Genomic DNA, 15,980 nt, shown 5'->3' with positions numbered 1-15,980 from the left:
GTCTCATCCAGGAAGTTCCCCAGCCTCGTGTCCTGCACTGCTAGGGACCAGGATAAGTGATGAATTTGTACCATCTTCGGAAAAGCCATTCCACTGTGCAGCTTGTTAATATTTCCATCCATCCATCCATCCATCCATTTTCCAAACCGCTTATCCTTCTGGGTGGCGGGGGGTCTGCAGCCTATCCCGGAAGCTACAGGCGTGTTAATATTTATTCCTTATAATTTTGGAAAAATAATTGTTTTTCTTAACTGACATTCATACAAGAATAATTTTTACCTTCATGAAACTCTACATGATCCCAACAATAGGTTCAGAGTGACGTGAAAACATTGATTTTTTTTACATTTTCATTTATAACTACAAATAAATGGTCATTGTCCTACTAATAAGCTTTTAAATATATATTTTAAATATATAAGTCAAATAGAAAAAATGTACTTCAAAAACTCCACACCTTTTATCTCTGCATAACAGTCAGACTTCAAAAAAAGTCATTTGACTACCATTATTTAGTCCTATTTTGCTGTAGAGAAAGTTACATGTTTTTAATTACTGGCACAAAATAAGTCAGAAACATTAATTGACTTACAGTACTTTTTTTGGCTTATTTTTATTTTTTAAAACCTAAACCATATATTAATAAATGTAAGGATGCATTTTTCTGTATTTGGGTCATTTATAGCTTTAAGCTTTTGAATTCTGAAGCTGTCAGAAACACCTGAAATACTCAGGTCTGCAACAATAGCCCACCGATGCATGACTGTCACAACAGAGAAGTGTCTCCAATGTTACCATGGAGATGTCAGAAGCAGCACGAGCATACTGTGTCTCACAAATCATTTGCGTCCCCTAATTAATCTAGTCCATTAAACGCCTAAATGGTTTACTCAAGCCTTTTGATTAGATTTAACACACATAATCATAATACTGCATAATACTGTGGATGATAAAAGGGCTCTTTCTGACACATACACATTAAGCATATTAATGCATTCATTAAGTTCAAAAAATTAAATTTCAAAACAAAACGACAAATAAAAGGTTGTTTTATTAAAAAATATATTATATACAATTTATACACTGCAACTTTGACCAGAAGGAAAGTTGGAAAATGAGCAGATTAAGGTGTGCATAGGAGATTTATATGTACATAAATTTCTGTATTAATAATATGTATATTATATATACATAAACACATTTCCTTAGAAGTGTAAATACCATCTGAAAACAATACATATGTGTGAGATAACAGGTGGTAACAAAAACTCTTTATCTTTGTAAAACCATACAGATGTTCAAACATTTAAGGAAATATTTACCTTGTCTTGAAAGCTTAGCCTTTATGTTTTCCTTTATCTTTATCCCTTCCAGAACAATCAAATGCTCTCAAACCACAAGTTATTTCCCACACTCTCTATATCCTTTCATGGTCACCTGTCCAGCTCCAGTGTAACTTTCCATTTTTCCAGTGACACCTTCCTGTAAGCAAGGCCGTGACACAGGGAAGCCACAGACCTCCTCCTCCCCGCCTAACCCTAACCTAACCCTAACCTAACCCTAACCTAACCCTAACCTAACCCTAACCTAACCCTAACCCTAACCCTACCACTCACCATCTGACTTCTCAAGCCTTGTGGCACATAAGACCAGTATTCCATGACTGATTATGCTGAACCTACTACAATGACAATTATTAGTTTACAGCAAAGCTTTATGCTTCTGAGTTTACTCTGGTAAATTCCTACTCCGGTAAAACACAAATAACTGGAAAAAATAATGCCAGTAATGATTTAAAACCTTACCTCCATTCAGTGGTACTGTATCACCCGTTCTTAGTGCATGGTTCACGCATTGCCTGTGATAGTAAAATATAAACGTGTGTGTGCAGGCTTTTAGTCGGTTCTGCGTGTGTGTGTGTGTGTGTGTGCGTGCGTGTGTGAGGATGTGGATGAGAACTCAGCAGGGCAGGGAGACAGAAAGACAGGATCCTCGGGTCGGGGCAGCTGCGTCTGACATCTCCCTGCATCTCCCTGCATCTCCCTGTATCTCCCTGTATCTCCCTGTATCTCCCTGCATCTGCCTGCATCTCCCTGCATCTCCCTGTATCTCCCTGCATCTCCCTGTATCTCCCTGCATCTCCCTGCATCTCCCTGTATCTCCCTGTATCTCCCTGCATCTCCCTGCATCTCCCTGTATCTCCCTGCATCTCCCTGTATCTGCCTGCAGCAATGCTCCTCCTTGGCAACACTAATAACACTTACAGGATATATGTAAATGAGATTTCACACTAATCAGATCTATTTTTATTGATTTCTTTATGTTTTTACTTTAAATATCATGTGATTAAATGTTACACATTGCATTTAAAACCTCGGCTCTGATCTGCTTTGCCGTGAAACACCATCTGTTGTTCAAAATACCCCATATTTTAAGGTCATACATGCAAATGTTTCCAATTTATATAAGTACATCTGAACAGGAATTATTTTTTGAAAAGTTATTTTGCTTTCTATATATTAGTTCAGACTAAATAACCAGAACACATAAGACACATAACATTTTTGTTTCTTTAACTAATAAAATTTATTTGGAACATAATAAGATTCTGCTTGCACTGATATTACATAATGACCATATGCATATTTACAATTTACCATGCTGCATGTGAAATAAAATAATGCATATAATTCATGACAGATATCTCTATCTTCACAAATCATAAGTAAACATTGGTTAATGCCAGGCTTACATTTCTTAAGTTCTAAGAACGGCATCTGTTACAGCAGCACATGGTGAAGGCGGGAGAGTAAGGAGTCCCTCCGTGGTCAGCTCAAGACAACAGGGGTTTTTTAAAAAGGCCGAACATATCGGGGAAGACGACAAAACAAAGGGATCGCAGGGGGTCGGAACTAATGGGGGAAAGGAAGAGCAAAATGAAAGTGACCACAAAGAAAATCAACTGAACACAACCAGGGAGGAGAACGAAACTGGGAGCAAGAAGGGGGGGGAGAAGCCACACACAGGGACAGGAGGAGGACAGGCACTTAAAGGCATAGGTGATGACACGTAACAAAGGGCCAAGGTCATTACCAAGAAAAAAAAGAGCAGGACAACAAGCAACGTAAATACAATTAACAAACACAGGAACTGAGAAAGACTGGCAGCACTGAGGGCCAACATTAGGGAACACGGGGAACAGGGAGAACCAAAAGAGGGCACATGCTGAGTAAACAGGAACAGGAACACAAAGATAAAGCATAGAAAACCATACCAAACACAAAGAAAATTAAAAGAAATATAAATAAATTGAAAAGTGATAGATAGATAGATAGATAGATAGATAGATAGATAGATAGATAGATAGATAGATAGATAGATAGATAGATATACTTTATTAATCCAAAAGGAAATTTTGGTGTCCAGTACCTTATACACAGTATACATACACATAGGCACACAGACCTATGACATTCACACACACATACATGCAATGGCCTTGCTGCAATACAAAGGAAAATAACTGGAGGGCAGTGTGCTATACAGGCCTAAACACTTAAGTCCATCACACTTCTCCCCTTCGATGTGACGTTGAAGACCTGTATGGCCCTAGGGACAAAGGACCTTCCGAACCTGTCTGTTCTGCATGATTTTTGCTTGTACTGTTGTTCTGTAACTTGGGGTCAAAATTGAATCAATTTGTTTACATTATCAGTGATCACCATAAAGTCACAGAAGAATGTTGTTTAAACAAACTGGTAGAGATTTATTCAGCTAGACTCGATCCTGCCGTTGCCGCTAAAGGATGTTAGTACCGAGTTCTAAATTGGAGGAACGAATCCTTAAAACAAGAATAAAAACAGAACTCCAGTGTAGTGTGTAATAATTTGGGGGGGTCCTTTTGTGTAATACAGCATCCGTTTATCAGTAAGAAAAAGAAAAACCTATTGAAATAAAATGTAACATGTAGCTGTGTAACCCTGTTTGAAGGAGCAATTTGAAGACAAGTGGACAGATGGCAGGGAAGATGTAATGGCAAATAATATTTGTATAGCTACAGATTTTTAATTTTTTAATCAAAGATAAATTTGTCCCTATCAGAAGAATTGCTTCTTTACATTTGGAACTACATTTTGGTTTCACCAATTATGCAATTCAGGGGTGACATAACATTCAAGACATAGAGCAGAACTAACAGAGAGGTAAAATTCATAAGTAGCTATCAAGACACCATATCCTGTAACCTGACCTTACACTAGAACATTTGGATGTCACTGCGAATAACTATTATTAACTCTTGGTTCCACTCATATTTAACTGACCGCTATCAGTATGCCCATGTGAACAATGAATCGTCCAAGGCCACCAAAGTTAAATATGGTGTCCCGCAGGGATCAGTCCTGGGCCCGCTACTGTTTACTCTATACATGCTACCTCTTGGTAACATTGTTAGACAACATGGTATTGGGTTTCATTGTTATGCAGATGATAAACAGTTGTACATATCTGTTAACCCTGATGATACACCTCTGCTATTAGATATCCGGCCGGTGCTGGATGGCAAAAAATTTCTTTGTGTTAAACACAGAAAAAACAGAAGTTCTGGTAATTGGTCCCAAGGCTGCAAGAAATAAGTTTCACCACCTCAACATTGGTAGCCTTCCTACACCACCTAACATGGTGGTTAGAAATCTTGGCGTTCTTGTTGATTCAGATCTATGCTTTGATGCTCACATAAGAAGTATTACTAGAACTGCGTTTTATCATCTACGGAACATAGTCAAGCTTCGTAAGATGCTCTCACTTCACGATGCAGAAAAATTAATACATGCCTTTGTAAGTTCCAGACTGGATTACTGTAATGCCCTTCTATCTGGTTGCCCGTCTGGATCCTTGCATAAACTTCAGTTGATACAGAATGCTGCAGCCAGAGTTCTAACAAACACTAAAAAAATTGATCGCATTACACTGGTCTTATCCTCCCTTAATTGACTGCCAGTTAAGTCTCGAATTGACTATAAAATACTGCTATTAACCTATAAAGGACTGAATGGCCTTGCACCAGAATACCTGATCTGCTGACCTCATACAACCCTCCACGCTTCTTTCGTTCTCAAGCCATGGGATATCTGTTAGTACCCAGGGTAGAAAGAGCTACGGCAGGCTGCAGAGCTTTCTCCTACAGAGCTCCTCTGCTGTGGAATGGTCTTCCACCGGATGTGCGGGTTTCAGGCTCACTCTCAATATTCAAGTCTAGACTAAAAACACACCTGTTTAGCTCATAGGGACACTAGTTCTAGTTCTAGCTAACTCCTCACTCCCAGTCAGACCTATAGTGTGAGGTGTAGAGCTGGGTGGGGATCGGTGCCATTGGCTTTGGATAAACTGGACTGTCAGTGCTGCCACTCTGGCTTCAGAATTCCTTGTGGAACTGGAGTGCTGACAATTCAGGGACTTGCCATGCCTGCATTCCCACTTGCCTCTCCCTCCTACTTATGCTGCCATAGCCATATCTGCCGGAGCTTGCACATTGCACTTCATATTGCACTCACCCAACTGTTAGCACTGCCTATAGTCTCCCTACTTTGACTAATTGTACATTTTATTTCCCCTACTCCTCCTGGGGAAAACTGCCTGGAGACCTCAATCTATCAAGATGTCCAGCACACCCTACTACATGTGACGTCGCCACTACCAATGACGTCCCTGCATCCAGCTCGCCCATCTGCCTGTGTCATCTTCCATGTATGACCCGCTGCCTTTGTTCTGGTTGCCTGGCGATTGGAAGGAGAGTCGGCACCGGCTTGTCATCACCTCCCTGCTCCCCAGTTGTGTCTCAAATCTTATGATTTGGACAGTGTGACTTGGCACTTAAACATCTCTCCTATTTGACTCTCCCTGCCGGCCCCTGGAGGATGGGCTCCCCCTTTGAGTCTGGTCCCTCCCAAGGTTTCTTCCTTCTTGGGAGTTTTTCCTTGCCACTGTCGCCTATGGCTTACTCACTGGGGGCTTTGGGTGGGGATGCTGTAAAGAGCTTTGAGACAATGTAATGTTGTGATAATGCGCTATAGAAAAATACATTTGTTGTTGTTGTTGTAGTTACAATAAAACCAGATCAATAAGTCAAGTGTGAATATATCACAGATTTAAGAGTTTATTAAATAAAGTGTTTTAATGCCTTGTAGATTTCATTCTCAGTTAATGACATCAAATAAATGCACTTGGATTACTGAATTTGGAATCATGAATACTGAAATTATTCTGTTTGTTTGATTCAAAATCATTCCCTATGTGAACATTTACTGATAGTCTTTTTGCCATTCATTACAGTGAGCACCCTACAATAACTCATTATGGCCTTAATTTGATATATGGAATTAATATTTAGTTGTATCCTTCTTCAGAATGACTTTCCTATTGAGGGCTTCTGTGCAGCACAGTGAATAGTTCGGACCGTAATTATATAACCAAGGCCACAGATTCCCTCCTTCTGGGAATCTCCAGGCATTTCCAAAACAGCTGGGGGATATTATTATCACTTCAGCTTGTCCTGAATCTGCCCCAGTGGGATGCGCTTTGGGAGTCAACCAGATGGTCTGCTTGGGAGATATATGAAAATTAAAAACCGAAATAACGTAATTATGAAGTACGCTTTTTACCGAAGAGCAATAACCTAAAATAAATTTATGGATGAAGAACTCGGCCACTAGATGGTGATGTTACGCTGTAACAAATTCAAGTGTATTGCATTGTACTCTTTCATGTACTTTTCACATTGCGCACTTGAACGATTTATCACGAATTACGTATTTAACGAACATTATCATTACTGTTACGATTATTACTAGTATCTTTAAATGGAAAGGGAAATTTCGACTTGTTCAAGAAAACAAATGATAACGTGATACTGTGTAAAAGTACAGGAAGGAGGAAAACGCACAATTTTCTGTACCTAGCGGTTATAGTGAACATCATATGCATCATTACAACAGCATTTTAAAGTCGCTGTAACTTGACGTAATATTCAAATGTGGAAAACTGATTTCTCAGATAATTTATATGGAATATGTTATATATTTGATGCTTTATCGCATTATATTACAACGGTAACAACGTACATATTGAACAGAGATAATTATCCGACAGAAAATAGCCTTCCAGTTACGTAATACAGCGTAATACAAAATGTGTGCATACTGTGCACTTTCTCTCGTTTTATCGGACTCGGCGTTGGACAAATGCGTGTCTTTTTCATTCCGTTTATAAATTGAGAGAGGCGGAGGAGAGAGAGAGATTACAGGGGAGAGGAGAGAGACGCATGGTGGCGCCGCTTTCGGCTTCTCGCCGTACATTATTTAGAGTTGCGCACTCGGTGCACGCAGCCAGCAACGACGGTACTGGGCAGCCAGTGAGACACACCTCACGGAAAAATGGTCCTCGCTGCGCAAGGGGACCAAAATGGCTCCACATTAACTTGCAGACGGGGACTGGATACTGTCCTCAGCGACAGACGAAGACTCAATTTTGCAGCAGCTGCTAAAATGTCACGAGGTTAATACAGAATTTATGTGACAATTATAAAATCGAGAGGGGCACAATTGCAATGCGTTCTTTGCAGTCGGTGCATTTGTGAAAACAGTTTAGTGCCACGCAGTTGGTCTTCTCACTTTCCGTGCCTTTAAAAGCGGCAGCGGAGCTCAACACTGAAATGACCCGAGTGATAGGTAATGTTAATTCATTTCTTTTATATAGTTCATTTAAATTAAATGTTGTTTTATTGTTCTAAAACTGAAATATACTGCGGACAAGATGGCGGATAAGAAGTCAGGTGACCATGTGTTTTTTTCGCGTTGCTCTTTTGATTCAACTGTTGGAATGCGGGTTCAGCTGCGAATGGAGGCGAAAGCTGTTGTTCTAGTGTTTTTATTGGTTGATTTGAATTGTGTAAGGCCGTAGCGGCGGCGCAGACGGGGTTACGATTGGCGCAGGGCTCTGTCAATCAAACGTGTTTACTGGGTTTCCGCGGGGTTGATTAAGGGTTGTGGTGATGTCGCCGCCCGCGTGAATGCGGCATGTGCCGAGAACCGGGTGACGTGTGAGGAAACTAACTTAGACGGCGGTGTGCTTAGCTTAGCTTAGCTAGTCAGGCCGCGGCTTGCCACGACTCATTTTTATGTTGGGTTTTGTTGAGGGAAGGTACCAGACTGAAATTCCCATAACAATTCTGTTAATTTTTTTATTGGTGTTTTCACCCAGGTTTGTTATAAAGGCTAATTTTTTTTAGGAATTCGTAGTTCCTAAACACTATGTAGTTGTATTGTTTGCTACATTTCAAGTTTATCGGGACGGTTTTTTGTATATCAGCCACCAAATATTTTTAAGCAAATATATGTGTGTCTGTGTTACAAGTCCAGCGGCGCTTCTCGGTAACATTGGTGGTTCACTTGCCAGATCACGTGTGACCCACAAATAATCGAAGTTCAACTAAAATTCCAGTTGACTAGCAGCACCTTTTCTCGAAACTCTTTCTTGTGGTATTTCGGCTATGTCGCGCTTTTCCGCCCAAATCCTCGGCCGTGAAGTACACGGTCAGTTTAGCTGACATTAGCTGCGAAACGCGCCCCTCGCGCTGCATGGCGCACTTCGGCCACACTTGCATTCAAATTTGTCCTGGTCGTCTTTCCGAAAGCCGGACCACGATATAAAAACAAATATTAAAAAAATAAAACCTTTGGAATCAAGAGTTATTTTTAGGCGTCTTGGTGACGAAATTGTGCAGGCAGAAGCAGTACTGCAGCAGTATTTACTTGCATTGGGCTCAGATGAAAGACAAGAAGCCGTTTGCCGTGTCGGCGGAGTGCGGCGGGTCGTTGCTGATGGGCGCTGTATTGTCTAATGGTGACCCCCCCCCCCGGATAGCTCAGCTAACGGGCATAGTCATTTTTTAAGCAAGTGCTGGGTCGATTTTAAAATGAAATATTCGTTGTCATCTTCAGTCACCCCCCATCTCGTTTGTCAGTATCCTGTACATATTTTGGCAACTGCCAGTTAAATTGCGAGTGCGTTGCTAACTTTGGCAGTAAACATGATACGCATGCTTTATGGAAGGCAGTACGCTACGCTGTTTTACCTGCAATTTCGAGAAGTAGGGCAGTAGATGTTGCACAGGGATATCTTTAGGTGGTGCATATACATTTTTTTAACTAAACAATTCGCCTCGTTATTGTCTGATAATATCTTTATAAATCCGACCCTAGAAATAGTGATTTATCGATTACATTTTACCGAGTTGAGGCTAGTCAACTCCACCAGGTTCACCAACTTGTATTTGCGCATAGTTCGCCTGAAACTGTTTTGCTGACCACTAAATGCATTCGCTTCGTTACGTGTACCGTGTGGGCAAAAATAAAGTGTGGTTAAACATACTAGGTAGTCTCAATACTTCTGGATTAAATGATCACGACAAACATCTGTGAAGTGATTATTTTTATTCGAGTTAATGAAAACTATCGTCCTTCAAATGTGCAAATGTTATGATGTCATTATTTCCAATTTGCAAACTATAGGTAATGTATCCAGCTCACCGCTACCGTAACTTACACGTTGTATGTATGGCAAATTAATATTTGTGCTCGTTGATTTTAGTGGTGATATTCAATATCTAACCATTGTAGTCCGTAAATTTTACAGATCACCTTAATTATACTGACAAGTAGTGGATAGCGTAACTATCATAATGGTGATTTACCGCAAATATGACACTTTATATATTTGTTCTCTTTAGATCAACGAAACGACTACGGCAGCCCCGCCTAATTAAATAATTGGTCCATGTCGTGGGATGTGCATGTGGAGAAGAGTTGAGACATTATTCGACATTTCTGATTGGGCGATAGTGACGACAATCGCATTGGCCATTCCCGCCCCCCCAGAGGGATCAAGTTAGAGTGAGCAGTGGCTCACTGTGCTGCGAGCTGGTAGCTATCTGTGTGTAAAGAGCATTGCAAGTCCACCCGTTCCTACTTTGTCGCCAAATTAATATAGTGTTGCACCCTCGAGATGGAAATGAAGAAAAGAATTCACCTAGAACTGCGAAATCGAACGCCGTCAGACGTAAGAACCTAAAATTATGTTGTGTTGTATTTAAGTGTCGTTATGGTTAACCACAGCCCTTGATTTTGGTAAAAGCGAGGCGCACGCGTGTGCAATTAAGTTGATTCCGATCTCTTGAATGTACATTGAAAGTTTTATAGTCTTCTAGTCAAAGGCTGAATATCCAAGAACAGTAGTAATTCGAGTCCTGGAGCAAGGTTTCATAAGTTTGAAAGGGTTGCGAACTACCGAGCACACTATGTATTTTGCGTTTGTACCAATAGCAGCGCGGTGTTCTGTACTTGCAGAAGCAATAAACAAGACTATCTGTGAGAAGCCATATTTGCAACTTCGTAGTCCAGAACGCGCCCCGTTTCCTTCATCAACAATACACTCTTGACAGATGACTTGGACTTTTTATCGACTGTCCTGATAGTTTTCTCCAAAATTTCAGAGTTTGCACACTGCATTTCACTTGATTGTTTCGTCAGTGTGTGCGACCGAAGTGTCTTTTGTTATTGAGTAACTTGGGATGGGACAAAGATATTCGGTAGTTCTACTTAGTAATATTCTAATTAAATCTGAAACTGGTACATATTTTGCCGATTCTTGGGGAAGTATTACAGCGGACAATAAGAGAGAGAGATTACGCCGAAGTTGATAATCGATATCGACTCCAGTATGTAATGAATCATTAACCTGCAAAACTGTCTACAGCGTTAAAACAACTAGATGCTACTCCTGCCATTGCTAAATGTAATGCTTTAAGATGCTCCGCTGTAGTCGCTATGGGCTGCTGTTATCGGCTCGACGTCTTCGGAACGATGCGAATGTAATTAGGACTAATGGCTCACGGATAAATGGCCGGTCACACGCGCCCGTGGACGGTCGCTCTTGCACGCGCAAGGCGGCTCGTGCCTCCGTTCGTGCAGTCTGTCGGCGGGCGGCAGCGTGAGCCCCGGAATCCGACTTCCGTGCCGCCGCCGCAGGTCGTCCGTTGGCCGCCGCATGGGCTCATTGTCCGGCGGTGCTTCGTCCTTTGAGGCAAAGCGAAGTCCGGTCCGTCTCCCGCGACTCGTCTGTCGCCTTTTCTCCGCGCTTTGTGTGTCCGCGGCCGCGTTAGGTGGGTACCCTCGCGAATTGCGCCGTTTCTTACACGGAGACGAGCGAAGACGAGCCGCCATTTTACCCGAGCAACAAGGGCATACGGTCGGTCTGCCAGAAAATACCGGGGTCTTTCTGCCACCGCACGGCGTTTTCCAGCGACACGGACCAGCGAGGCGCTTCGCCAGTTCATTTTTTTTTGTGACGCGGATCAGTGCAGCCCTGGCCGACGTGTAACGTTAGCGGGGAGCCCGCCGGTCACGCAGCCCCCTCCCGTGGCGCGCCTAAGTGCGCGAACGCGCGTATGCGTCTTTATAACGTTGAAAATGACGCTGAAATTTGTCCGTAAGGTCTTGGAACGACCCCCCCGGTATCGGGCGCGGTTGTGATCAGTGTTCAAAGTCGGCGCTCCGTTGGTAGGGGTCAGCCATTTTGTATGTGGCGTTGTCAATTTTTGAAAATGGGGGGGGGTGTTGTTAAAAAATTATTCGCACAAGTATGAAACTTCAGCGGCGTTTTAGTGTCCTGCTGTGTGATGCGTCTCAGGGCACGAACGCCGTTTAAGCCGCTGGACGTGACGGCTGCATCCATTAGGATGCTATGGCGATAGCGGTGACTTGCAGCGTTTGCTTCGGCGGCTTGGGCTCTCTGATTTCTATCGGCCGCCAGCTAAATGGATGCGCTTGTAATGCTCCGCTTGTTTTTCCCCGGACGAACCGTTTAGTGTCGCCAAAAAAGCACGTCCCTTTTGGACTGAAGTTGTCGGGGGAGGGGTGGGGTTGGAGTTGACTTATTTGGGAGTGGGGGTGACAGCAGCCGACCATCGAAAGGTTACTTTTAGAAGACGGGCCGGTTTCCTCTACACTTTGGTATCAGTTTAACACGCTGTATGCGTGAATAGTTTGGGGAGGGGGATACCCAACCGTCTAATAATAGCTGACTTCGTAGTCATAACTTTATATTGATCAGTCATCGTGGCACTCACTGGGTGCAGAAGGGCTCGCTGTGTTTCCTTCCTATGAGCCACACATGCAAAAGCCGGCCTGGCGGGGGAGCCGGTACAGATCTTAATGCGTCATGTGCGTGCGTTTTATGTTGTCTAATAGTTGTTTAATGTGTGTGTGCAGTGTTTAGCCTAGTTTGGAACAGATGCGACTTTCTATTTTGACTGGGGACCATTATTTGTAATGCAGTGTCACGTCTGAGGGCAGCGTTTTAAAATGGGAACAAGTTGGCATGTGGGCAGTGCTTTATTCTAGTGATACTTCAAAATGAAACGCAGGGATTGAGACCACTCTTTAGAATTAGGTTTCATGAGGCTGAGTAGTATGGGCGAGGGCAAATTTACTACAGAGTGCTGTTTGCAACAACTTTTTGCTTTCATCTGACTTGGGATAATCCCCATAGGCGGTATGACATACAACTAATTTTAGGGTAGTTAAGAGAAGTGTCATATTAAATGTTAGGGGGTAAGATTACGTATGATTTTGGATCCTTATACCTGCCTATGCACGGACATATGGACACTTTCCAATGTGTCATTAGTGTGTTTTTTTTTATGCTACAGTATCATTCTTTTATTGGTTTATGTCTTATTAGTTTATGCCATACTGAAATTGCTTTGGGATATTACTTTTGAAATATTCTTGACGGTTTGACTTTTGATGTGACTGGGAAGGTTCTGCCAGATCGTAAGCAGCAATATGGCAGCATCATTGCCGGGGACAGTGTTGTAATTGTTTTATGCCTTTTCTTTCAGGTTAAAGAACTTGTTCTAGACAACTGCCGTTCAAATGAGGGTAAAATCGAGGGCCTTACGGATGAATTTGAAGAACTGGAATTCTTAAGTACAATCAATGTAGGCCTAACGTCAGTTGCCAATCTGCCTAGGTTAAACAAGCTTAAGAAGGTTGGTATCTTCTCATTTGGTGTCTTGGTGTCAAAACATTAAGATGGTGCCTCAGTAATTTTCGGTTCGGCTTTATTTTGCAGCTTGAACTCAGTGATAACAGAATCTCAGGGGGGCTTGAAGTGTTAGCAGAGAAATGTCCAAATCTCACACATCTCAACCTCAGCGGCAACAAAATCAAAGACCTCAGCACAATAGAACCTCTGGTGAGGAATAATGTCTTTAATACTGGAATGGTCTAACAGTGTGATATGGAAAGTGTCAAACAGCACTTTCTTATGTGCACCCCCCCCCCCCCCCCCATTATTCTCCTGACAGAAAAAGCTGGAAGGTCTAAAAAGTTTAGACTTGTTCAACTGTGAGGTGACAAACCTGAATGACTACAGAGAAAATGTGTTCAAGCTTCTCCCTCAGCTGACGTACCTGGACGGTTATGATAAAGAAGATAAAGAGGCGCCAGACTCTGACACAGAGGCGTACGCTGAGGGTCTGGATGATGACGATGAGGAGGAGGAGGAAGAAGATGGTATGTTAAAGATGGGGGTGCTGTAGCGTTCCTATTGTCAAGATGGGTTGGGACAACTCTTGCAATTGATGGAAGTATGCTTAAGATATTCTGTTTTGCTGCAGAGGTAGAGGATGATGAGTATGACGACGATGTTGCTCCTGGAGAGGAGGATGAGGAGGAGTGTGAAGAAGAAGACGAGGATGAAGAAGTGGAGGAGGAGGATGACGTTAGCGGAGAAGTGAGAATGATGGCTTGTATAGATATGAGTGAAGCAGTTATTTAGGGTTGCTTTGTGGTGTTGGATGCATGCATTTACAGTGACTGAAGGCATGTCTGATTGCAAATGAACTGAGCCAGAAATTTTTTTTTCTGGGTTAAAAAAAATTGAATGATGGCTACTTGGCAGTGTTTTGGTGCATGTAGAAGTGGCAACATGTGGTTGGGTGCCAGGGTGATACTTATGCTTAGTAGCAATTTTACAATTTTCCTAACCAGACTTGTTTTTGAATTCAAATTTTGGCAGCACCAGAAACACTCGTCAGTCATGACTACATGGACAAACATTTCTGTAACACTCACATTCCTATCTTCTTCCTCAGGAGGAAGAGGACTTAAATGATGGTGAGGAAGAAGGTGATTATGGTAAGATGCTGTAGTGACATTTTGAGTGAAAATCTAGTGTGAGAAATGGATTTAACATAAGTGGGAATGTTTTGGAGAAAGAAGGTTAAATAACACTTTGCCCAGAGGAGTGATCACTGGAATTTGTTTGTTTCCCCCCCCAGAGGAGGAGAGGGGTCAGAAAAGAAAAAGAGAAGCGGATGAGGAAGGGGAAGATGAGGATTAATCCTGCCCCGTTTGGCATATTCTGATCTGACTGTTTTAAACCTGTATTTCCCTCATGTTTGTCCTGATGTCACATTGTATCGGGATTAGGTGGTGTTGACTAGGTTTGGTGTGGGAGAGAATGGACACACTTCCCCCCCCCCCCTTTGCTGTTCAACTTTTTGTTTAAACTGCAGAAAAAATTTAGTAACTATCTAAAGAGACAGTAATGAAATGATTGCAAGCTCCCCTTACTGTCTGCCTAGTTGTGTACACAGGTTGCTGAATTGTTTAAAGAAATGAAGATACCAAAAACCTTTTAGAGAGCACGTGTGACTCTGGTTTTTTTTTTTTTTTTTTTTTTTTTTTTTTTTAAATGTTGACTACTGGTTTTCAAGAATTGCTTATACAGACCTACCTTTTGCCCCCTTATTGTACAATGTGCTTATGTGATCAGTATGTTTGTGTGTGCGTGTGTGGTGTTAGGGCATGGAGAAGAATGCATCATTCTGTCAGTTTGAACATGCACATAATGTCTCAATGTGATTACTTTCTGTATGTTCTGTATCAAATGTCTGCCATCATCAGAATGCCGATCATTTTTTTCCTCCTGCTTGGATAGTTCGGACATTACGTGTTCTTTGTAAATAGTGACCAAATCTCTTATACCTTTTTTGATAATGGCAGACATTCTCATGGTTAGTTTGTTGTACCAAATTGTAAGGAAAAATAAAAGTTGAAAATGCTGGTGTTGCGTAAACTACAGTATACAATACAGAATGACAGATGCAGAAAAAGCACCGTGTTCTGCTGTATTAGTTTTCCCGTTACAACTAGGATTGTTCACGAATATTCGACAAATATTCCGTTTTCGGGGTTGTATCGGGACTACGCATATTCCTTGAGTAATTAATCAACTTTATGTAATTTGTACAAAGGCAAAATTAAAGGTCAACCCCTTAGTTCTGTCATGTCACCCAGTTTTAATAAATATTTTAATACGATTTTGTAGCTCGTTTGGGTTTCTTGACCGCGACGCTGATATTGTGAAGGAGCCCTTCAGACACGACGGTGTGCAGCACTAATCACTACACGCCTGAAATAGTTTGCTGGTGTTACTCTGCAGGACGCGTCATTCACACGGCGTTAATTCATCGTGCTAGCATTTCGCGTGCGGGCCGTTTTAGGCGCAGGTGACTTTGATTTGGATCTCGACTTAGATTCGGTTTAGTGGTGGGACGCCATTCGCAGTGAGCGGCGAAGCTTGTGCTTCCGCGGGTCTTCAAATACACTTCTAAGTGCATCGTGTTCGCCTTATAGCACCACCCTGATTTCTTCTAAATTTATTTTTATTTAAAAAACCATTAGCTCTCCTTCCCCAAGTCTTCGTTCCAAAACTCTATCCCGCACAATTTTATTGGAAAAGCGGATTTGTTGGGTATTCGCAGACTAGACCGGGCTACTGAGCATTCCGTATTTTTTATAGCAATAAGTTTAAAAGCGCGAAATGTAGCTGGAATCGATACCAGTGCTAAGTTAATA

The 15,980-nt window shown here is 42.0% G+C and overlaps 1 protein-coding gene across 4 annotated transcripts; it reads left to right on the top strand.

The window, feature by feature from the left end:
- The first annotated feature begins 7,377 nt into the window (after window positions 1-7,377).
- On the top strand, window positions 7,378-15,442 carry LOC125751361 (acidic leucine-rich nuclear phosphoprotein 32 family member A-like). 4 transcript variants are annotated; one of them, XM_049030056.1, is made up of 8 exons: window positions 7,378-7,551; window positions 9,785-10,113; window positions 12,956-13,105; window positions 13,189-13,311; window positions 13,424-13,631; window positions 13,736-13,851; window positions 14,213-14,255; window positions 14,399-15,442. In XM_049030056.1, the coding sequence occupies exons 2-8, from the start codon at window positions 10,060-10,062 to the stop codon at window positions 14,458-14,460; spliced, it is 756 nt and encodes a 251-aa protein (XP_048886013.1). In that variant the 5' UTR covers window positions 7,378-7,551; window positions 9,785-10,059; the 3' UTR covers window positions 14,461-15,442. The 4 variants fall into 4 exon arrangements, with proteins under 4 accessions (XP_048886013.1, XP_048886012.1, XP_048886014.1 ...); XM_049030055.1 differs by lacking the exon at window positions 7,378-7,551 and adding an exon at window positions 7,564-7,724; XM_049030057.1 differs by lacking the exons at window positions 7,378-7,551; window positions 9,785-10,113 and adding an exon at window positions 10,148-11,151.
- The last annotated feature ends 538 nt before the right edge of the window (window positions 15,443-15,980 follow it).

The sequence above is a fragment of the Brienomyrus brachyistius genome, chromosome 11 (genome assembly GCF_023856365.1).
Source record: "Brienomyrus brachyistius isolate T26 chromosome 11, BBRACH_0.4, whole genome shotgun sequence".
NCBI classification, from domain to species: Eukaryota; Metazoa; Chordata; class Actinopteri; order Osteoglossiformes; family Mormyridae; genus Brienomyrus; species Brienomyrus brachyistius.
Note: the sequence above shows the minus strand (reverse complement) of the source record. Positions and strands in the feature narration are given on the sequence as shown.